Source organism: Trichomycterus rosablanca, chromosome 20, assembly GCF_030014385.1.
Source record: "Trichomycterus rosablanca isolate fTriRos1 chromosome 20, fTriRos1.hap1, whole genome shotgun sequence".
In the NCBI taxonomy this organism is placed as follows: Eukaryota; Metazoa; Chordata; class Actinopteri; order Siluriformes; family Trichomycteridae; genus Trichomycterus; species Trichomycterus rosablanca.
The window spans coordinates 9,648,857-9,673,266 of record NC_086007.1 but is presented as its reverse complement, the minus strand read 5'-3'; the positions used below and the strand labels follow the sequence as shown (position 1 = coordinate 9,673,266).

At 40.4% G+C, this 24,410-nt stretch overlaps 1 protein-coding gene across 2 annotated transcripts in view; it reads right to left on the bottom strand.

Annotated features, from left to right (window-relative positions):
• The window catches only part of fndc3a (fibronectin type III domain containing 3A), a 94,169-nt gene extending 70,388 nt beyond the window's left edge, over positions 1-23,781 (bottom strand). Inside the window, exons 1-2 of one of the 2 annotated variants that reach the window (XM_063016291.1) lie at positions 23,710-23,781; positions 13,176-13,305 (exon numbers count right to left, since the gene is read on the bottom strand). In XM_063016291.1, coding sequence (XP_062872361.1) covers positions 13,176-13,289 — 114 coding nt within the window. In that variant the 5' untranslated portion in view covers positions 13,290-13,305; positions 23,710-23,781. Of the gene's footprint in view, positions 1-13,175; positions 13,306-23,420 lie in introns of both variants that reach the window. The other variant, XM_063016290.1, reaches the window with a different exon arrangement.
• Between the last annotated feature and the right edge of the window lie 629 nt (positions 23,782-24,410).

Genomic DNA, 24,410 nt, shown 5'->3' with positions numbered 1-24,410 from the left:
TGGATCAGATACAGCAGCGCTGCTGTAGTTTATAAACACCTCACTGTCACTGCTGGACTGAGAACAGTCCACCAACCAAAAATATATCCAGCCAACAGCACCCAGTGGGCAGCATCCTGTGACCACTGATGAAAGTCTAGAAGATGACCAACTCAATCAGCAGCAATAGCTGAGCGATCGTCTCTGACTCTACATCTACAAGGTGGACCAACTAGGTAGGAGGGTCTAATAGAGTGGACAGTGAGTGGACACGGTATTAAAAAACTCCAGCAGTGCTGCTGTGTCTGATCCACTCATACCAGCACAACACACACTAACACACCACCACCATGTCATTGTCACTCTAGTGCTGAGAATGATCCACCACCCAAGAGTCCTGACCATTGAAGAACAGCATGAAAGGGGGCTAACAAAGCATGCAGAGAAACAGCTGGACTACAGTCAGTAATTGTAGAACTACAAAGTGCTTCTATATGGTAAGTGGAGCTGATAAAATGGACTGTGAGTGTAGAAACAAGGAGGTGGTTTTAATGTTATGGCTGATCGGTGTATACAGACTTGTTGTCCCAATTGGAATCAAGCCTCAGCTGTCGGAAATTAATTAAAATGATGTTTTAACTAACAGCATTAATCACACAGCTACTTGTTTGTTAGTTATTGGTAAAAAACTTACATCCAATTATATAAAAACTGCAAATTACACCAGTAAATAAGGGTGCACCAATACCATACATGTATAAAAACCAATGATGGCACGTAAGAGCAGTATCAGTATTGGCCAAAAGAGCAGCAATTGATGTAATTTCTGACACAAACACTTAATGTTTCCTTACAGAAACCCTTTCATGCTAAATAATCACATTACTTTAAAATGAGCCTTAATTCAGCAGCTGGTATTTTATTACCAAACAATATACCAACAATCAATTTCCACCTCACAAGAATGTATCAGAAACACAATATACACTCTAAGGCTGCTTCCTCATGATGCATGACAAAACCGGTGTGCTCTTGCTGCGCCACTATTTCCTAGGAAATGGGGCGTCGCTGCTTAACTTGCCACTGCGCTACCTTGAACGTCACGCTTTGACGCTGGGTTTTTACAGCATGTTGCCTCACTCAAAGTTCAATCTAATTGAACTTTGACCCTGTTTGCAGCAGACCTTTTCAAAACGCTGCCAGTGAGACAAATTGTTTATATGACGCAGTCAGAAGTGGAGCACAGACATGGCAGAGAGAAACAGATTCTGACTGCTTCACAAAACCCTGAAGTGCTGTGTTCCACTTTAAATTACAACCATGACATTGTGAGAAAAATACAGCATAATGATTAGTGAGCTGTAAAAGGTAAAGACTGGCTTTGCATTATAAATAGGAATCAAACGTTTACTAAGCCTGGAATTACTTGTTGTAGCTTTGTAGCTCTTTAATTTGATTTAATTTGCCCTTCGTTTAACAAAACTAAGTTTTATGGAGCCACTCCTGTCTCTGAGAATTGTAAATGTTTGACTTCTAAAATGACAGAAAAGCAAACTAAAACTGTCTGAAGAATTCAAGACCTCGGAAAATTCTTTCAAGAACAACAGGTTCTTCTAGATTGTCAGTCTAATGCCTAGTTCACACTACACGATTGTCGCTCGCCGACTGGTCGGCGCTAGATTTGCCGGCTCGGGAGCAACTCGGCGTCCGAAGAGAGATATCTAGCATGTCAAATATCTGGATCTGAGTCACACAACTGGCAATGAGTGCTATGTCGAACAGCCAATGAAAACGCAAGATACGGTGTGAGGGGAAACGCAGGGTAGGAGTGTAAAAAGGTGGGACGGGCATAATGTAGTTTACATCAGAATACATCGGCACACACACGTTTTACAGTATTTCTGACCTTATCGTTCTCTACATAACATAACACCAACGAACGTAGCATTGCAAAAAAATATTTATTAACCTCCAACTCACTATAGAACAATCCATGCTGTTCGCATAGCCCCATCCACTCATTCATTTATTTTTTCTCTTTGATTTAACTTTGATCACTCGCTACTTGTTGACGTGCATTTTTGGACGTGGTATCATTAAACCCCTCGTCACTTCTCGTGTTTGTTTTCGTGACAAAACGTAGTTTGGGAGACCAGAGAAGCTCGCCTGCAACTCCAGTTGGTGATAGATGGTGTAGTGTGAAACCCCCTATCGCCGATCAGTCGTGTAGTGTGAAAGCCACACCGACTTGAAAGACTCCCGATTACAAGAGATCCAGTCGTGTAGTGTGAACTGTACAGCGACCTGATGACTTGGAAAGTCGTGTAGTGTGAACTTGGCATAAGCAGAAATGCTGAAAGGCTTTTGCTGTCTAAATAACAGAGTTTTGTTTTTGTTTTAGAGTGGTTCAGCAGAGTTGTGTTGATAATAAATCAGGATTTGAGCTGTATGGAGACACTCCAGAGAGGTAACTTTGAGGACCTGGTGAGAAATACAACAGTGTCTGCATCTTCACTATGATTACGCATGTAGGAAACGGTATCATGGTGTGAAAAGTCTTTTCATCTGCTGGTACTGGCGAGATACCTCACTGAAGGGGAAAAGCTCTCTCATACTTCCAAGTTCATCTTTTTGTTTGGTTCTTGCTTATTTCTTGCTATGATTTTGGCGTGAAGATTATAAGCTTTATAAAAATTGTAACAAAAACACCAGAACAATCTTAAAACCAAACTACAGAAGAATTCATTATTTTGGACAATATTGGCCTCGCTATGTCCTGCCAATGAAACAAATGCGCTATTTCATAATAAGTAGCGGATTACCAACAGTCAAACATAGTGGTGGAAGTGTGGTTATGTGGGTGTGATTTGCTGCGCCAGGAACCCGACGACTCGCCATTACGGAGGAACAGATAAATTCTACTCCATGTTTTATGTCTTCGAACTATAGCTGTGGAGTAAATGGGTTATGTAGTTAGAAAATAACCATAAACAGTAGCCAGCTTTCATCTAAATGAAAATTCAGATATTTGGATTTTAACATCATGTTTTACACACTTTGGTTACATTGAGGACAGGACAGGTAGTTACTGGTTACACAAGATTCATCAGGTCAAGTCTTTCAAACACAGTCCAAATTCATGTCTTTGGACTATAGAAGGAAACTGGAGCTCCTGAAGAAAACCCACGCAAACACGAGGAGAACATGATGCAAACCACACAGAAAGGACCACTTGGGAATCCAGCCCAGGACCCTCTTGCTGTGAGGCGATAGTGCTACCCACAGAGCCACCGTGCTGCCCTATCTAAATGTAAACCCATTAGAGGTGCTATCACAAGGCCAAAAACTAGCAGTTCATGCCTGAATACCTAGCAACACTTCTTATTTGAAGCAGTTCTGCAAAGATACTAGGCTAAAATACAACATTTAATTTTGATCATTGCTGCTAAAACAATACAACTACTGTAGTTATAAAATAAAGAGGGCAATACAAGAGTAACGTAGGTGTTGAAAAACTGGTCCTAAATAAAAAGAGCAATATCTTTTTGTTCAAAGATCTAGAACAGGATTAGGATTTTAACATCATATTTTCACACTTTGGTTACATTCATGACAACAAGAAGTAGTTACTCGTTACACAAGATTCATCAGTTTAAGTCTTTAATGTCAAACACAGTCATGGACAATTTTATATCTCCAATTCACCTCACTTGCAGGTCTTTGAACTGTGGGAGGAAACCGGAGCTTCTTGAGGAAACCCACACAGACATGGGGGGAACATGCAAAACGAACACATAAAGGACCTGGACCGCTCCACCTGGGAATAGAACCCAGGACCTTCTTGCAGTGAGGCTGCCCACCAACCCACCCAAGATCTAAAACAACTTACTGTGATGAATATTAGATTTAAAATTGGGGAGTTGCAAGTGGTCGAATGTCATGTCAACTCATGACGACCATATGGATTTGTGTCCCCAGAACATTTTGTGTTCTGTTTCCACCTGTAGGTTTCTGTTCATTCTTCCCTTAAATGTATCCATCTTGTTGCTGGCCATCCTCTTCCTTATTTACCTTCCACTCTTCCAAGTATACATTTATTTTCCAATGAAGTGGCTCTTCTCATAATGTGTCCAAAATAACAGAGCTGTCATTTGGTTATCTAGGCTTAGGTTTAAGGTTAAGTTTTTTTGTTCCTTTGGATCCACCAAAGCAGCAGTAAAATAAGACAAACTCATCATGATTTAAACATACTGTACATGAAGCTAGAAAACACAATCATGTCATACCAACCACAAAGCCAATTTTTCTTCTGCAAGTTGCAGGAGATCATAGGAGCTAAACAGGAGCAGGTCAGGCTAGTGAAACCTCTCATGCAAATGCAACCTTATCCTTTCTGTGTTATCAACATGTTCGTGGTGACAAGAGTAAGAACTCGGCTTCAGTGCGGTGAATAGAAAGCACTGTTATCTGAGACACTTTGCTGGCCCTACAGAGAATATACTAAGCCATTAGCCATTTTCTTTTCTTTTAGATGAAACACACACACACACACACACACACACACACACACACACACAGACACACACACACACACACACACACACACACACAGACACACACAGACACACACACACACACACACACACACACACAAAGAGAGACTGAATCAGAAGAGAGAACACATTGCTATGGAAACATTGCTTAGTTCAGCAGTGACCAGAAAGAGCAATGGCACCAGGTTGGGGAGAAAGCAGAGGAAGCAGAATAATGTTTGGTTCTGCTGTTTTATGGTTTCAGCAGGCACATGTCTAGTCATTACTCAGCTGCTGAGGCAAGATGTGAAGCTTGTATCTAGTGCCAACCCTTGAGGCATAGCATGCCTGTTCTTTATCCGGAGGCTAAAGATGTTCACAGCTACAAAGATGCAGCATCAGGGCTTACAAGTACAACTGTGTCTAAACCATTCTAGTAGGATTGAGCAAGTGTTTTACTGTTTTGGATTCGAACCCATCATGGCCTACTATAATAGACTGATGCATCACCAGTCATTTCAATTAACAGGCACTTATAGAGAATCAGCTGTATTGTAACTGATAATCAGTTCGTATTGTAAGCATGACGTGAAATACTCACATCATACTGATCACCACCATAAAAATTCAGCTGGTGATTTACTGTCATACGAATAATGATATAATAAGACATTCAGGACACCAAAGGGCACTGTACAATCAAAGTAAAAATAAAAATAAGAACAAACAATACACATTTCACATATCTGGGTCACCCAAAAGCCAGATGGACAAGATGGGTTTTAAGACATGTTTTGAACATGGCTGCAGACGAACAAACACGCGACTCAAAAGGGAGACTATTTTACAGCTTGGAGCCAATGATACTTAATGCCCCGTCACCAAGAGTACACAGCTTAGAGAGGAACTTTGAACAAATGCAAGTTGGAAGAGCAAGTTGACCGGGTTGGACAATATGATTAAAGCAGAACACCAAGATAAGAGGGTGCGTGGCCATGTAAAGATTTAAAAACCAGCACAGGCAATTTATACTGTACACAATACTGTACTGGGAGCCAGTAAACATGTTTTAAAGTTGAATTGATGTGCTCCCTGGATCTAGCAAATGGTATTTGGCTTTTTGGAGGACTTTATGCTGCTGCTACAATATAAGCCTGAATAAATGGCAACATTTCTTCACTTCCTAATAGTTTGTACCAGTGTTTCTCAACCTTCGCACCCTTTAAAAGGTATGCAAACCCTCAAGTTACTTCAGTTTAAAGTGTATTAAAAACACACAGTGTGCATCACTCTGAAGCCCTGCCACAACACATACATACATACATACATGCATGCATACATGCATACATGCATACATAAACTGTTTATCGTTTTGACGGCAGCCCAGTTAAGAAAGAGCTTGACTAAACTAAACATTACAGTACTGTGTAGTTATGTTCCTGTATTTTAAGAAAATACTATATACAGTAAAACTGTAGTTTAAAATTGGATTTAAACTGGGTGTTTGGGTTTTTTGTTCTTCTTTCATACTCTTACTCTTTCTGTGGTGGATGGGTCATTATCAGTGTCTCCAGATGAATGACATCGGCTCAGCTAAATTAAGCCCGAAGAAAAGATGAATGATGGGATGGGACGGGACAGGACATGATTAATGAATGTGATGAATGCGATGGACAGATGGGATGGATGAATGTAAAAAAAAGTAACCAGGCAAACACTTCTAACTGGACTAATTAGGACTTTGAGGAGATGGAGGAAATACTATGTACATGACTGAGCAAATCAAATATATACATAATAATTAGAACTTTTGATACTGCCAGTGTTTTCAGTGCAGATTGTCTACTTTTTTAAACAATTTTCACACGTGCATTCGCATAAAAGAAAGATGCAATTTTTTAAATCTTGCTATACTCTGATCAGCCATAACATTAAAACCACCTCCTTGTTTCTACACACACTGTCCATTTTATCAGCTCCACTTACCATACAGGAGCACTTTGTAGTTCTACAATTACTGACTGTAGTACATCTGTTTCTCTACATACTTTTTCAGCCTGCTTTCACCCTGTTCTTCAATGGTCAGGACCACCAAAGGACCACTACAGAGCAGGTATTATTTGGGTGGTGGATCATTCTCAGCACTGCAGTGACACTGACATGGTGGTGGTGTGTTAGTGTGTGTTGTGCTGGTATGAGTGGATCAGACACAGCAGCGCTGCTGGAGTTTTTAAACGCCTCACTGTCACTGCTGGACTGAGAATAGTCCACCAACCAAAAATATCCAGCCAACAGCGCCCCACGGGCAGGGTCTGTGACCACTGATGAAGGTCTAGAAGATGACCAACTCAAACAGCAGCAATAGATGAGCGATCGTCTCTGACTTTACGTCTACAAGGTGGACCAACTAGGTAGGAGTGTCTAATAGAGTGGACAGTGAGTGGACACGGTATTTAAAAACTCCAGCAGCGCTGCTGTGTCTGATCCACTCATACCAGCACAACACACACTAACACACCACCACCATGTCATTGTCACTGCAGTGCTGAGAATGATTCACCACCCAAATAATACCTACTCTGTGGTGGTCCTGTCCTGACCATTGAAGAACAGGGTGAAGGCAGGGTAAAAAAGTATGTAAGAGAAACAGATGGACTACAGTCAGTAATTGTAGAACTACAAAGTGCTCATGTATGGTAAGTGGAGCTGATAAAATGGACAGTAAGTGTAGAAACAAGGAGGTGGTTTTAAATGTTATGGCTGATCAGTGTATCTAAGTGTTTACTTTTAGTTCTGTTTCCTACACAGGTTTTTTCAGGATACGACCTGGTTGCACAAATAAACAAATAAATCAATAAATAAAGCAAAACACGTTCCCAGTATACAGTCTTCTGTCAAATTCACATATTTAACTGCCACTTTCTAAAACTGACTGGGTAGTCTATGCATTTATTCTAAGCTGAATGAAATGAGTCAATCAAACTTACCACCAAATCGCTTTTAATATAAAATTAATAATGTTACTTCATGAAGATGCCTGCTGCAACCGATGTGAGAAACACTTTCGCCAGCAATCAACCTTACAGTTTGCAAGAATGAAAACTTTTAACACACACATATTGCTTGGTTTCAGTATTGTTATTCTTGCATAAACCCCCCTTTCACACCAAGCGTTAATCTTTTTGCAAGGGAAATTGCACAGGCCTTCTACTGAACTCCCCTTCTCAACCACTGTCGGGTGTCAAAGTGAGGAGGGGGTAAAAAGGTTGCGCAGTAACCACCAACCACTATCTTTTGCCACCAGAAGCACTGAATCCACTATGCAAAAAAGAATAAATATTAGCCCAGAACATCCAGGCTCCTGGCCAAGAGAGCAGAGTACATTTTCAAAAGTGAATGTAGTATGAGCTCTAATCTAAGCTTCCAACTAAATCCAAAAGACACTCACAGTTCACTTGGGGACTACAGGGTTCTAGTGTGCTTTCGGAGGTGAAGTAGCAATTAAGACAGTCTCACTATTGAGGCAGTGAGTTTGTGCACTAGAAGATTTTGCATATAGGTTAACGGGCACAAAGAAGCAAACGTTTTATGTTTGCAGAGCAGCTACACATTTTGTGGATTCAGCTAACAACTGGGAGTTCTTAAAAAACAAAACAAAAAGAAAGAAAAATAAACAGATGTGCAGTATTTACTCCTACTACATGAAGAGCACACCTATCCAAAAACGGCATTTTTTATTCAAACCAGGCATGTGTTACACTTAATTCCACCTGCTTAATTAGATGGTCTTGAAACTAACGATTACTGGAATTAGGTGAAGCTCCACTATTATTACCAAGAAATCCTACAAGAAATTAAAGCATTTCAGTCTTGGCTTTCATGTCTGGTTGAAGTTTATTTGTTCTTTCATTGCCTGTTTTACCACTGCTTTATTCTGGTCAGGGTTGCGGTGACTCTGACTCGTTGGGCCAAAGGCAGGCAAACACACACCCACACACACCCACACACACCTATTTTAGCATCTTCAATTAACCTGACTGCATGTATTTGGACTGTGGGAGGAAACCGGAGCTCCCAGAAGAAACTACTGTTCAATACTGCATCTCATAGCTACTCAGACAAATGCTCTATCCCATAAAATACTAAACTAAGTATGATTCCAACTGCAATATTATTAAGTGAAATATTCTGTGATCTGGGTGCTCTTGTGGCACTATGGTAATCTACGTCAGCCTACTACAGACTACAGGGTTTAAATTCCCAGCGGTGCTAGCGGCCGGTCAGGCGTCTACAAAAATCTACAGGAGCCCAAGTTAAAACATCAAGATATATGAAAGAAATCAAAATTAAGAGCTATTAAAGGCTGGAAACAAACACAAACTAATACAAACAGTGTTGCAGTGACTCATTGGGCCAAGGGCAGGCACACACACCCACACACCTATTTTAGTATCTTCAATTCACCTCACTTGCAAGGCTTTGGACTGTGGGAGGAAACCGGAGCTCCCAGAGGAAACCCACATGGACATGTGGAGAACGTGCAAACTCCACACAGAAATGACCCAGACCGCTTCATCTGAGAATCAAACCCATGACTGTCCGGCTGTGATGAGACAGTGCTACCCACCGTGCTGCATGGTGCTACCCACCGTGCTGCATGTTTTAACAGCCTTTAAACACAACTCAGCACCCAAAACAGTGTTTTTCTGTTACTGACTATCTACTTGTGCCCCTACTCTGTAGGCACTAGAACAATTTCCCTAGCATACTATACCAATCCTACTGGCAGGATCTGTACACTGATGAATCACACAACCACAAACCCACCTATTTTAGTATCTCCAATTCACCTCACTTGCATGGCTTTGGACAGTGGGAGGAAACCGGAGCGCCCAGAGGAAACCCACATAAACACGTGGAGAACATGCAAATTCCACCACTCCACCTGAGAATCAAACCTATGACTTTCCTGCTGTGATGAGACAGTGCTACCCACTGTGCCACTTGGTCAACGTTTTAACAGCCTTTAAATACAACTCAACACCCAAAACAGTGTTTTTTTCCCCTGCAAATGCAACTTGTTTTAATCTCCCTTTGAAAGCTTTTATTTATTACAGTGGATTTGGATACACACACACAGACACACACACAAACTTTTACATTACAAAAGTGAAAGCCGTTCTTGCAAGTCATTAGGTTCGACTGCATTAGATGAGACAGCTAGTTTAATTGCATATTTGCTGGGCTTTACCTAAAGCTGCCTTCAGATGAAAAGCAACAAATTGTTTTGTGCCAATAAAATGTTGACCTGCAGAGATACTAGTGGTGCATTAACTCAGGGGTATCCAAACATGACACTGTTTCTGCATGGTCAGCGAAACCTGGATGAGGGTAGAGCGGGTGTTTTTTTGCAAATCTAAATAAACAAACCGACATTTGGTGGATGGATTTACAAATTTTACTTTTTATACCCCTTTTCCCACGCTTTCTCAGTCACATCACCCTCTCAAGAAAGTCTTATAAAAAGCCACGGAATACCCATGATCATAAGCTCTTGCACATTTAAAAGCCACAGCTCAAAAATATATTCATTCTAATTTTCCACAGCAGGTGATAAGAGTGGTACCTGAGCTTCTGCTTCCATATTGCACCAAATTTCATCAGCATAAGTACAAGTTACATACCCACAATTTCCTATTTCTGTGTGTTCAGTGTAGTAACAAAAGTTCTGCAGGTTACTCTGTACCATTTCCAACATACTGTTTGGAGCATAATTGATGTTTATTAAACGTAAGGTTTATTATTATTAAATGCATTATTACATTTGGGGTTATTACATTTGCATTACATGCATTTCCAGACCCACAGCGACAAGAATAAAGTGGTGGTAAAATCATTTGATGATGATTTGGTATGCTGTAAAACGCCCTGTGGTGGATCGGTGCCCTGTCCAGGGTACTCCAGCCTTGAGCCCAGTGTTTCCCGGTGGAACCGTATCCCCCGCGGCTCTTGCCAGGATGAAAATGAAATGAAAAGGACCACCAAAAAATGTATTACTGTTTAATACTGCATCTCATAGCTACTCAGACAAAGGCTCTGTCCCTAACCACCGAATACTGTACTAAATAGAATTCCAATTTCTACTTAATATGCCAGTTGCAACATTATTAAGTGCCGTATTGAGGTGCAGATGTGATTCGAGTGGTCTTGTGGCGCAGCAGTAATCTATGCTAGACTAATACAGACTACAGGGTTCTAATTCCCACTGGTTGGTCAGGTGTCTACAAAAATCTACCAAGAGCTCAAGGTAAAACATCAAGATATAGGAAAGGAATCAAAATTAAGAGCTATAAAAGGCTCGAAACAAACACAAACTAATGAAAGAAACAGACAATATAGACAGCCTTTAAAACAAAGCTGCAAAAATGGTTCCGACAGATCCTTACAAATGGCAGAAGCAGCTGTATAGCTTTACTATCAGGTAAAGTAATAGGCAGGAGGTCTGAATAATCTGGGTCGGGGTCTGCTTTGGACAAACAGGCATGCAACCAAGAGAAGTGAAGAGCAGAGAAACAAGGGAGAGGAATAAAAAATTAATTGAAAATAGGAATCATGTCATGCATAAACAGCTTGGTTTATGTAAAAGAGTAGTGAGCTATAGGTGTGATGGTTTGCCCTCCTATTTTCCACTTTGATCTGGGTGAAAATACCAAGTAGCACACTGAGCAATGAGTTGGCGTAGGGTGGTGGCTAAGTGAGTAGACAGCAGGAAAGGTCAGGGACAGCAATTTCCCTAGCTTACTATACCAATCCTACTGGCAGGATCTGTTCACAGATGATTCACACAACCATTAGCCCCAAATATGCTTCTGAAATCATTATGCATGACCCCACTTAACTATATTACACCCCGATTTTGCCTCGTCTTATTTCCTGCCCCCGACTTGGATCCGAAGCAGCGGCACAATGCCACCTAGGAAAATGCCAAAGCGGTAAGTTATGCATGTGCCCTACTTCACAAATATTCCATAATTAACACCAAGCCCTTCCTTTTCACATCAGCAAAGTGTAATTACTATTCTACTCTAATGTGAAGCTGTGAGGTGAAACCGCTCACAATAATGTTGCACGCTGCATCAGACAGTCGAGATCATGTCAACATAATTTTACATCCACATATAAGTAGGAAGGTAGAGATTCTGGTCCTACTGCATTATTTTTCTGAAATGAATTCACTACCCTTAACAAGAGGCAGGATTTCTGAATGAGTCAAGCAGGATGTGATAAAAATTAATAGAGAGGAAAAAAAGATGATGAGGCAGTGGTAATTAGAATATAAAGAGGACTGGCATGAATGGATTTGCATATTCTGGCTGCTTTAGTGGCTGGTGAACCAGCGAGCTGTCTGAACCTGACTGCAGGGGTTTAGAAGGGTAACTAAAACCTGCCATCTACAAGCACATTTCCTCTACAAATACATTTTGTACACACACACACACACACACACACACACACACACACACACACACACACACACACACACGGCTGGGCACCTAAATGAACAACAATTGGCAGAGACAAGGTATAATGCGTTGATCAGGGTGTGGCTCTCCGTACACAAAGCTGATCCGCTGATCCTTGCGGGGGCCTGTGTCAGTCTCGGCTCTCCTCAACCAGGGTGGAGATCAACATCAGTGGAGAGAAAGCATAATGCAATCGGGTAATTGGATACGACTAGATTGGGAGGGAAATTGGGGGAAAATGCAAAAAAAAGGACATGGAATTTCAAACTCTATTAATCCATGCTCAACAAAAGTTACCTAGACAATATCATCAACCAGTCTCCAGGAACAAGAATCAGAAATGTGCCCTGACTACTTTTAATGCAAGAATTCTCTAACATTGATGTAATTAGTGAAATACTAGAAATGTGACAAAAATATGACTTAAAATGTTAAAAATGTATTTAGCACTCTGGTGGTACAGTAATATAAGACGCTACCTCACCACCACTGATAACCGTTATCGAGTCTCAGCACTGCAATCAGCCGAGTGGGCATGTACACATATATGATTGGTTTAGAATTGGTAGCCCTTCATTCCGCCCAGTGTTTCCGGGTAGACCAGAGCCCACCACAACCCTGACATGGATAAAATGTTGATGAAAAATGAATAGTATATGAAATGCTATTCATTTTTATTCATGGTGGAATAAAATATAATGTTGTAACATTAGCATCTTTCACAAAAAAGGTTTTGAATCCACCTTACACAAAGTCATATGCCATAGCATCAGGGCACTACTCATTTTGATTAACGAGCTGTCAGGATGGCCCATTGCACACAAACACAATCTCCTGTCTGACGTTAACTAATAATATGATATCTCATTTCTAAGACATGGTTTCACTGAACAGCCTAGCATCTTTAGTCTTGAGAAGGAACTTGATAACTTTGCTTTTCTTCTCAATGCAATATTTCAACAGCAAAAAGAATGATGTCAGAATAAACTTTGAAGTACTTTTAAGTATAGAAACAGCTTGAGCATGTGCTGAACTATTGCATTGTGCCAATTAAACATTAAAACACCTGAGAACGAAAACATACTGAATGTACACAGAGTTGTATTAAAGCTTTTCCACAGTCAGACCCTGACATGCCTACTTGTTGGGCTCCGTCTCCGTTGACCATGTTGGGTGGAGGAGGTGGTGATGTGAGGAGTGGCAGATCTGGGCTAAGTAACTGGCCGGGCTCCAGCGGAGGGGTGTGTTCAGCCATGACTCCCTCATTCAAACTGGAAGAGACACAAACACAAATTACTCAGGTCAGACTGCATGTCAGCATGAAACTTTGCTACTGTATGTAAAGAACTTTCAAACTGTTACTTAGAAATTTGGTTTAAACTGTTAAATATTCTGAACTGTTAAAAGTTCTGAAAGGTACAGTGATGTAGATAATGCTATACAGTACTACAACTGATAAATACACTATGCACCTGGTCAATCTTCTCCACAAATCAGCAGAAATCAAACAGAAATAACCTTATATTTATCCCTAGCTTTGTTACAACTTTTGATTGTAATTTACCAAACCATCTCTAAACATTGGCATAATGGAAAAGAAAAGCACATGTGATCCAGTCAGCCTTTTAGAAAGATCTGATGCATAGGTTTAAGGATGAGTAGGAGGTTTTATTAAGAGGGTTTCGCTCATAAAAACGACACAATAATCTTTACTGAACAACCACTATACAGGGTGAGCTAATTATGCTGTAGAATCTTTAAGAACATTGTGTTATTGTGAATTGCTCTAACTGTGGTGTTTATGTTGCTATACTTTATTCTGCTTTTATAATGCTCAATCTACAGTCTGTTATACCATGTCAAAGTCATTAGGAATTTCAAAACAGCTAATAGTCTTTTACACATCACATAAAAGCAAGTGTTCTGTACAGTTGTTCTGGGCCTTTATAGTTGAGTTTTGTATTAAATGAAGTAAAAGTGTATTTGCATTTTAGAGAACCATGAGAAACAAGAGTGGGCTAAGTTTGCAGGGGTTATTGTTTATATAATCAATTGCAATATAATTACACAGCTTGATTTATTAATTTCTTAGGATTAAAGTGCTCTAAACAAGCAATTAAATAAGTTTGGATGCTTTACATGTTCTGCCAAAAACACAATGACTAATAATTTATTCAAATATCCTTTAGACAATTTCCTGATGAAAATAAAACACATTTTGCTTGCACGCAACCCACATTTAGTACAATGGTCCAACAGTGGATCTAAAAGCTAATGAGTATTTAGACCAGGGGTCTTAACATGGAACGGCACATGGAACTGTGGCAAATGTTAAAGCGTGTGTGTGTGGCTTTGGACTACTTTGGTTCATGAAGAAAAAAAAATGCACCTTTACCTTGCTGGGAATAACTAAGTATAATATTAAGTAAGAAGGAAGTAAATGGCATTCTTAAGCCTGTCAAACTACATGCGCTGTGTACAAAGTTTTTTTTTTCAGCCCTATACGCTGCATTTAGAAAGCAAGCAACCAGGTTCCACGCAACAGTGCAATAAAAGCTGTTTCATTTGCCTGTCACATCTGTACAACCAACCATATCCACCAGCGATATTCAAAATAATGCAAAACCTATCATATCTGTCACAGTACAGAGCCACATTTCATGCAAAACACAGGAATAAACCTGCTGTAAAATCATACATGAGCTAATGAGTAGGAAGCCGTACGTGTCCTTGAAACTAAGCAGAATTTGGCGCATGCGTGCATGGGGCAGATGATCGGCTTATTCGGCCAACCAGCCCCCTGTTTAAGCTCATACACAAAGTCAGGGGTAATGCCTATAAGGATGAATCCTACTAACACTCGGTATAACTAAGCACTTATGGAGACGCTGGCTTAAGAGGTCAGCTGAATCCACTCAAGGGTCATCATTTAACAGAGGATACAGGTCAATGGAATTGAATATTTTTTAATGTGAAGTAGTTACATCCACTATTCTGAGTCCAGCAGTGACAGTGAGGTGTTTAAAAACTCCATCAGCGCTGCTGTGTCTTATCCACTCATACCAGCACAACACACACTAACACACCAACACCATGTCATTGTCACTGCAGTGCTAAGAATGACCACCCACATAATACCTGCTCTGTAGTGGTCCTGGGAGAGTCCTGACCATTGAAGAACAGCATGAAAGGGGGCTAACAAAGCATGCAGAGAAACAGATGGACTACAGTCAGTAATTGTAGAACCACAAAGTGCTTTTATATGGTTTGTTTGTTTGTTTATTAGGATTTTAACGTCATGTTTTACACTTTTGGTTACATTCATGACAGGAAACGGTAGTTACTCATTACACAAGTTTCATCAGTTCTCAAGGTTATATCGAACACAGTCGTGGAGAAATTAGTGTCTCCAATTCACCTCACTTGCATGTCTTTGGACTGTGGGAGGAAACCAGAGCACCCGGAGGAAACCCACACAGACACAGGAGAACATGCAAACTCCACACAGAAAGGACCCGGATCGCCCCACCTGGGGATCGAACACAGGACCTTCTTGCTGTGAGGCGACAGTGCTACCCACTTAGCCACCGTGCCGCCCCGCTTCTATATGCTAAGTGGAGCTGATAAAATGGACGGTGAGTATAGAAACAATGAGGTGGTGTTAATGTTATAGCTGATCTCTGTATATACTTAATGGGTTAAAAGCTATTTAAAACGAAAACGGAATTAAAACATGGATAGAAAAAGAAGACAGTTGCACAAGTAGACCTGACACATTTATTGCATAAATCACAACTATTTAAACAAATTAATTTTACAGCCTCAGATCAGTTCAGAAATGCAAGCAGAAGCTACTGAAACGAACTTGACCTGCCAAAGTGACGTTGTTATTATGTACTAACTAGACACATGACACAGATACCTCAGTGCCCATCCCTAAAATACACAGCATGCCAACACAGGAAATATTTTATTTTTAAAATCATCTTTTCCTCTTATTGATGAAAAACGGGAAAGCAAAAACATATAATATCGACTAGTCAGTGCATCAGGTGCGGTCCTTCTCTTACTGTCCCTCTTACCGTCAAGTCCAGATGACGTAAGCACTAGTGCTGCTTCAATTTCCAAATCAGCTCTCTATGGGGGCACGAGGCCAGAATGAACATGACTTCTTATTAGGGAGTGAAGCAAAGGGGCAGGGGGGGTACAATGACAGCCCCGTGTCGACTGAGCCAGCTCGTGTGCTATGGCTCTGAGTCAGCTGCAATTATTTCGACTGGAGAGGACATGAGCGCTCTTCTAAGCTCCGGTTTGGTTGCACACAGGGTTTTCGTAATACCCTAACACCCCCCACATGATCTAACAGTTCCACAGTAATTACGGTAAGAAGAAGAAAAAGGAACACTGAAACAAAAAAAGATGGTTAATCGTGTACAGGTGTTATGAACCCAGTGCAACAAGTTGGCTGTGTGTAATCTGGACCTACAGGTTTGTTTGTTTGTATAAAGCCGCTAAATTGCTAACAGCACTGAGCTTACACATCAAAAGAAAATTCCAGCTCTGTACCACCTACGCTGGTACTGCAATTAGGGAGAGACTCAATATAGCAAATTAGCTACAAGCAGCTTAAGGTAACAATAAACGAGTTGTAATAATAAATATATTAAAGCATTACATTTGCAAAAGTCTCCTGTCAGGGATATGTACGCTTTATGGCCAAAAGTATGTGGACACCTGAACATGAGCTTATTGGGCATCCAATTCTAAAAGCATGAGCATTGATATGCTGGGGGCATGCCGTAGCCTAGTGGTTAAGGTACTTGACTAGTACCCAGAAGGTCACTGGTTCAAGCCCCACCACTGCCAGGTTGCTGCTGTTAGGCCTTTGAGAAAGGCCATTGACCCTCAGTTGCTTAGACTGTATACTGTAACTGTATTGTAAGTCAAAATGTAATATGGAGTGGCCCCACATCCCCTACTTTTTTTTTTGAAAAGCCTCCTAACAAGATTTTGGAGTGTGTCTGTAGGATTTTGTGCCCATTCAGTTAAAAGCATTTTTCCAGGAACTGTTTCCACTTAGCTATTTCCAAGTTCTGATTATAAATCCGCTGCTGCTTGCAGAACCCCCGATCTGACCAAGGAGAGTCGGATCACTGCACGGCCCCTCTAACACGTGTCCAATCTGCGGCCGCTTTTTATCACCTGCCAGTGTTGAATTCCCACACAGAGCTGTATCTCATAAGGAGAGCCACGCTAGACTCTATTTGAGTGCCCACCCCCCTCCACACGCACAGGTACCCGTCCCAGAGATCACATATTACAGGGGCAGTGGGAAAAGACCCCGTCCGAGCTTCCATCCCTTCAAAAAAAGCATTTGTGAGGTCAGGAACTGATGTTGTATGACAAGACCTGGCCCGCAATCAACCTTCCAGTTCATCCCAAAGGTTTTCATTGTGGATGAGGTCAGAGCTTTGTGCAGGCCACAGTTCCTCTTGGCCAAACATTACCAGATAGAAATAAGAAAACCTTTACATAATCAATATCTATAGTATAGTAAAGTTTTTACTCTCTGACAGAAACAGTAGTTACTCATTACACAAGATTCATCAGTTCACAAGGTTATATTGAACACAGTCATGGACAATTTAGTATCTCCAATTCACCTCACTTGTATGTCTTTGGACTGTGGGAGGAAACTGGAGCACCCAGAAGAAACCCACGCAGACATGGGGAGAACATGCAAACTACACAGAAAGGACCCGGACCGCCCCATCTGGGGATCAAACAAAGGACCTTCTTGCTGTGAGGCGACAGTGCTACCCACTTAGCCACCATGTCGTAAAGAAATTAAAGAAATTAAGGGACAAATTAGTTTAAATTGATGGAATTGTTTTTCTCAAATCAACCAACTTATCACTTAATAAAGAAAACTAAAATTTATTTCTTTTTAAATTAATGTATTCGTTGTCTGGTTTACAGTTCTGGACAGGTCAAAAGTCTATCACAGAAAAAACATGGGGAGAACACAAACTCCACACAGAAAGAACCTGGACAGCTACACCTGGGAATCAAAACCAGGACCTTCTTGCTGTGAGGTGGCAGTGCTACCCCTCAAGCTACCATGTTTTTCATATATTTAATATAATTAATGACACAGACACATTAGAAGTGAAATTTAAAAGATCCAAAATGACATAGAAAAATGTAGGTTTTTCCCACAAGGACAAAGCACTGCTTTCCCTGATACGTCACAACAAATGTGACAGCCTGCTCTAAATGCCAGTCTCTATGGAACCAAAACCAAAAGTTCACGAGATAAAGAAAAAAAAAAACTCCCATGACTTATAATATGCGGTTCCTTTAATTAGCAGTTTGATTAATAGTTCTGCAAACGATCAACACTCAAACATGCATAACTTCCTTCCCAGTTGCAACGAAAATTACACTGAAACCATGACTCTTGCAAAAAAAAAAAAAAAAAAAAAAAAAAAAACGGTAGGTGGGTGGAGAAATAAAACCACTGAAACAAAAGAGGTCACCTAAAACCACATCTGTCTTTCAGCTTACAAAGGGAAAATGACTAAAAAGGCTCTTGGGGCTCGAAAACACATTTATCACTAAAAAAAATGTCTATCCACCACTTCAGAAAAAACCTGGCCGAAACCTTATTTATATTTGTGCCTGCAGAGGCATTTTTTCAATAAAACTAATGCTGGTTAGGGACAATAGACAATAGTCTTTAGACAATAGTTAACTTCACAAAACTGCAGCACACCCAAGTAAAAATATATATGTCGTGTCTCACACAAACATACCCAATATCAAAAAAAAAAAATCTCAGGTGGCACAGCCCACCAGTGCTGAGATCTTGAGCTATGAAGTTTGAATCTCAGCTCTGCTATTAGCCAGAATTTTCATGTATTCAGTGCTGATATAAGCCTATACATTAATTCACCTAAAAAGTAATAGGATGGGAAAAATAGGTGTCTAGGACAAGCACATTTTGTGTTTGGGCAACCAGCTTTTTGTGCATTCCAGTTCCCTTTTGCTTACAGTGTAACTACTGCTTGTAATTATATCTGTCTTTTACATCAGACTCAGTTAACTGTTTTTCTAACCACACTACAACTTAGATAAATTTAGCTTTCTGTGGAAACTCAGGTGGAATAGCAGTCTATGTTGTATGCCTTACCACTGATGTAACCAAAGTCTTGGTGCCACTGGCCTGGCAGGGATGAGGGAGGTAAGCTTGAAGTATCACATCATTGCCAAGGCAAGAGCAACTAATATTGCCTAGTCAGAACATCAGCATTAGCGGAGGAGTAATGTCTTGAGTACAACATGGTCTCCATGTGTGTGAGTCTGCCATTGTTTGGTAACAAACAAAAGATGGGACTGGGCAAGCAAATTATAGAACATTAAGATGCATTGCCATATTAAAATGACAAACTTGAACACACAGTTATGTATGTATTTTAAGTTCTATTCTCTGTTTCACTTCTTAAACATCAGGGCTTTTCAGTTTTTGAGCACCCAGTTTCAGTAGCATTTTCAATCATTTAGCTTTGCACATCTGGCCAACCCTGCTGCTTACATAATCCAGCTGCTCCCATGCCTGTGATGTTTTTCAATAACCCGGCAAGAGAAGAGTGAACAGAGTTAACCGTTACTGTGTGAATGTCAGGTATTGTCAAATATGTGTTGATTTTGGATTTGTGCTGGAAGTAAAAAAATAAAATAAAAAATAAAAATACCATGACAACGACACTAAAAGCATGGTATGGTGCACACTATGGAAAATACCTTTATAAACATCTAGTTTGTGTAAAAAACATAACAGATAAAGTTCATTAAGCAGGTACTTAAGCAGCAGACAAGCAGATTTTACAAAAACAATTACTTTAAATGTTAAATGTGCCCAGTGCTTCCGGGTGAAACTAGACCTGCTGCGACCCTGACCAGGATCAAAAGGTTGATAATAATCAAAGGAAGTAAACTGTGTTGGAAAATAAGATCAGTGTAATAATAATAATCAGTGAGGAACGTAAGAAACCGAAGGGAAAATAATTACATTCTTTGCACACTGAACGTTTGTTTATTAATCCAGATCAATAAACATTTGTTTCATACATTTTAATATAACACATCATGTGAAGTCTAGTATCAAACATTAATTCTCTGTTTTTCCACCGCTTAATCCTGGTCAGTGTCGCAGCGCAATCCAACACAGGGCAGAAGTACACACTTAATTTTAGTAGCTTCAACTGTCCTGACTAAATGTCTTTGGAAATGAGGAGAACATGCAAAATGTACACAAAAAGAAACCTGGCTGACCAGAAGGGGAATCAAACCCAGGTACTTCTTGCTGCGAGGAGACAGCACAACCTACTGCGCCACCGTGCCACCCTAGTAAAAAACGTAAATTCAATAGTTTATGCTATTTACATAAAGGTTCAGTTAACAGTAGCTAATTTAAAAAACAGTATATGAAGTGCAGGATTTATATAAAATATAAATATCAAGTAAAGCAGAGATCACTGGTATGTCTCTCTTATGGCAAAATGGATTACGATGCTAGGGGAGCATAGATAACAGCTATTAGCTCAAATGTTAGCTGAGAAAAATTCTAATGTTTTTTTCCTCATTCCAAGTGCACTCTTTGTAACGTCAATATGTGCAAGCCTTTGTTTAAGCGGGACTAATTCTCTGAAGTCTCAAACTTCCAGCAACACCCGGGAGTACCTGAAAAGTTGCTTTGCCACACTAATACCTAAATAGCTGCTGAAATACCAAGCTAATACAGTGTTTAGCAAGGCATTGAGGAGATACAGTCATCTACTAAGTCATCACTAAGTCTAGAAATTACAAACTAAACAGTCTGAACATCAAGTCTTTGTCTCAGAGGTTCTGGTTTGTGATATGTCCACCCCGAGAAATCTGACTGTCAGTATCTAAGCTGATCCAATTGAATTTGGCTTACATTTCTGTTGATACACTGACATTTCATGCTGTGAACAGGTGATGTTGACCAAAAAGGCAATTCGAGGAAACAAATTGTTTGTACTAGAGGATTTGGTCAAATATTCATTTGAAGGTGCTCACAAAAGTCTTTGCCAGCACCAAAGTTCAAAGAAATTGATATTCTTCCTATTCTGCCATTTTTATTGTCCAGCTTTCACATCCTTAATGAACCACAACAAAAACCATAATCTGGTGAAAACAAATTTTGAAGATTTAATCTGAAGATCTTACTTGGGCCTGTATCAACAATTTTATGTTATATTGCTTGAGATTAATCATTTTAGCCTATAAATAACCATTTTAAGGCTTGATGCTTATTAGTGGTCAGTGGTCTACTAGCATTACATAGCAAAACCTATGCTGTCTGTATTTTCACCACTACTAATAAGCTGCACTCAAGAGTTCAAGTACCAGCACACCATGCAGGTACAACCCATGAGTTTTGTAATCATTAATCCAACTCCTGCAGACGTGGCAGTGCAGCTGAAGTTCTCATCAAAATTCGGCTGCGGGCCAAATCACGACCTGCTGATATTCACAAGGATTAAGTGCAACCCAATCTGCCACGCATACACAAAAGCCTAATACTCTGCTCACAATGTGGACACTCAGACAAGAAACAAATGGATACTGTGTTGGCTTGAAAAAAAAAAGTATGTGTCAAGGCAGTGCGGCATTAAACCAGCAGCAGAGCAGAACAGATACAAAAGGCTAGAATAGTGATTAGCTGCAATATATATATACCGATCAGCCATAACATTAAAACCACCTCCTTGTTTCTACACACACTGTACATTTTATCAGCTCCACTTACCATATAGAAGCACTTTGAAGTTCTACAATTACTGACTGTAGTCCATCTGTTTCTCTGCATGCTTTGTTAGCCCCCTTCATGCTGTTCTTCAATGGTCAGGACTCTCCCAGGACCACTACAGAGTAGGTATTATGTGGGTGGTGGATCATTCTCAGCACTGTAGTGACATTGCTATGGTGGTGGTGTGTTAGTGTGTGTTGTGCTGGTATGAGTGGATAAGACACAGCAATGCTGATGCTGCTGAACTGAGAATAGTCCAGCAACCAAAAATATCCAGCCAACAGCTCCCTGTGGGCAGCGTCCTGTAACCACTGATGAAGGTCTAGAAGTTGACCAAATAAAACAGCAGCAATAGATGAGCGATCGTCTCTGACTTTACATCTACAAGGTGGACCAACTAGGTAGGAGTGTCTAAAAGAGTGGACAGTAAGTGGACACGATCTTTAAAAACTCAATCCACTCATACCAGCACAACACACACTAGCATCTCAACTAAATGAACCTCATACATAAACATTACCTAAATGTAGGTATTGTAGCAACCTATTTAACCAGTCAGTGATTTCATGGCACTAAACGTGATGAGCACTGGTTCAAATTTGAACAATATTGATAGGTCAGTCGCCAGTGGGCTAAATCTGACAGGCTAAATTCAACAGGCCTTGGCCATTATTGGCAGAAATCAGATCTTCCAAGCTAACATAAGAAAACTTTAATAATGCTGACATGTGATCAAGTGTATTGTCTGATGATGGACTGGCGATGAGTTTAGGGAATAGTCCTGGTTAACAACCAGTATTTTCAGGTGCCAACAGACCACTGCAATTATGACTAGGATTCAGGCTGTACTAACATTTTACTTATGATTCTCATAAAAATGTAATTAAAATCTTTCATAAATTACATCAAAGCAATTCATGTATAACACTAAAGGGATTCCAGTGCTTACCCTGTGTATTTGCATGCTTTAGTTCTATAATTTAAGGCTCGTATAAGCTTGTATAATCTAATCGATCAACAAGGTGTCAATGCACAACATAATAATGGATCAATGTTACCTGACATGGTCAGGGTGGTCTAAAGAAAATGTTTAGATTATTAGCATGAAATGACACGTGATATGATTATTGCAAATACACTTTGCATGTTATAAGTAAGCAGTAATTCAACAAGCTAGCTGTCAGGATAGGATTTGTACAGTAAGTACATGTGATGTGCAGGATCTGCTATTCAGTTATGCAAGCTGAGTTAAAGAGACGCAGATAACGTTGACGTGTGCAAATCATGCCGTTTACTTGACGGATACATTTCATAGATAGTTTACACATAAACTGGGTTAACAGGACAGGACCAGGACAGGACCAGGACAGGACCAGGACCAGGACAGGACCAGGACAAGGACCAGGCCCAGGACAAGGACCAGGCCCAAGCACACTACAGAGATGAAGTTCGTGTTGCTAGTTTTAAAGTCGTTGAAATTATAACCTGCTAACACTTTCCACATGCTTAACACACTCTTGTGTAAACAAGCTAGCAGCTAATGTTACTCACTTTCTGCAGTTGTCTTCGTTCCTCCTCTTCACAAAACGGTAATTATTAGTAAGAACCGAGTCGAAATGTGAACTTTGTTTTCCTTTCTTTTAGAAGAAGAGCACAGCACAGCACACAGGCTCCGAGCTACGTGGCTCCACTATAAAATTAGTTCAACTAGCTAGCTAGCTCCGCGAGCTTTAAAAGCGCAACTCTCCAGAAACAAGACATGACAGACTTGCTCTTTTCCAACTAAAGAAGCTCGAAAAACACCTCGTTCTGTCCGAAACAGCCAGTTTGCAAACGTTACCTTCAGTTCCGTCCCTCAGCCTCTGTCTGTCTGTGAGCTGTGCTCTTTAACTGTTTGGACGGACGCCATCATACTCGCAGGTCAAGAATGTACACATCTCTTCGCGCATGCGCATCACGCGTACTCACTTCTGTATTAATCAGTTCTACTGTAGTTTAGAGGCAATTCGAAATTTATTCATTTATTGATTTGGATTTTAACGTCATGTTTTACTCACTTTGGTCACATCCAATTTACCTCACTGTAGCACTGTCGCCTCACAGCAAGAAGGTCCTAGGTTCGATCCCCAGGTTGTGCGGAGTTTGCATGTTCTCCCCGTGTCTGCGTGGGTTTCCTCCCACAGTCCAAAAACATGCAGTCAGGTTAATTGGAGACTCTGAATTGTCCTATAGGTGAATGGCTGTGTGTGTGTGTGTGTCTGCCCTGCGCTGGACTGGCGCCACGTCCAGGGTGTTATGGTGTGCCTTGCGCCCATTGAAAAGCTGGCATAGGCTCCAAAAATAACAAGATACTAAAAATAATAGATACTACAATAAAATAGTAGATTATTTTGCATTAACTAATGTGTCTTTATTTACTGCTTTATTCTGATTAGGGTCAATCCATCACATGGCAACACACACATAATCACTCACTCACTCACTCACTCACACCTAGGGGCAGCTTAGACTGTTCAATCCATCTACTTTAAGGAAACAGAC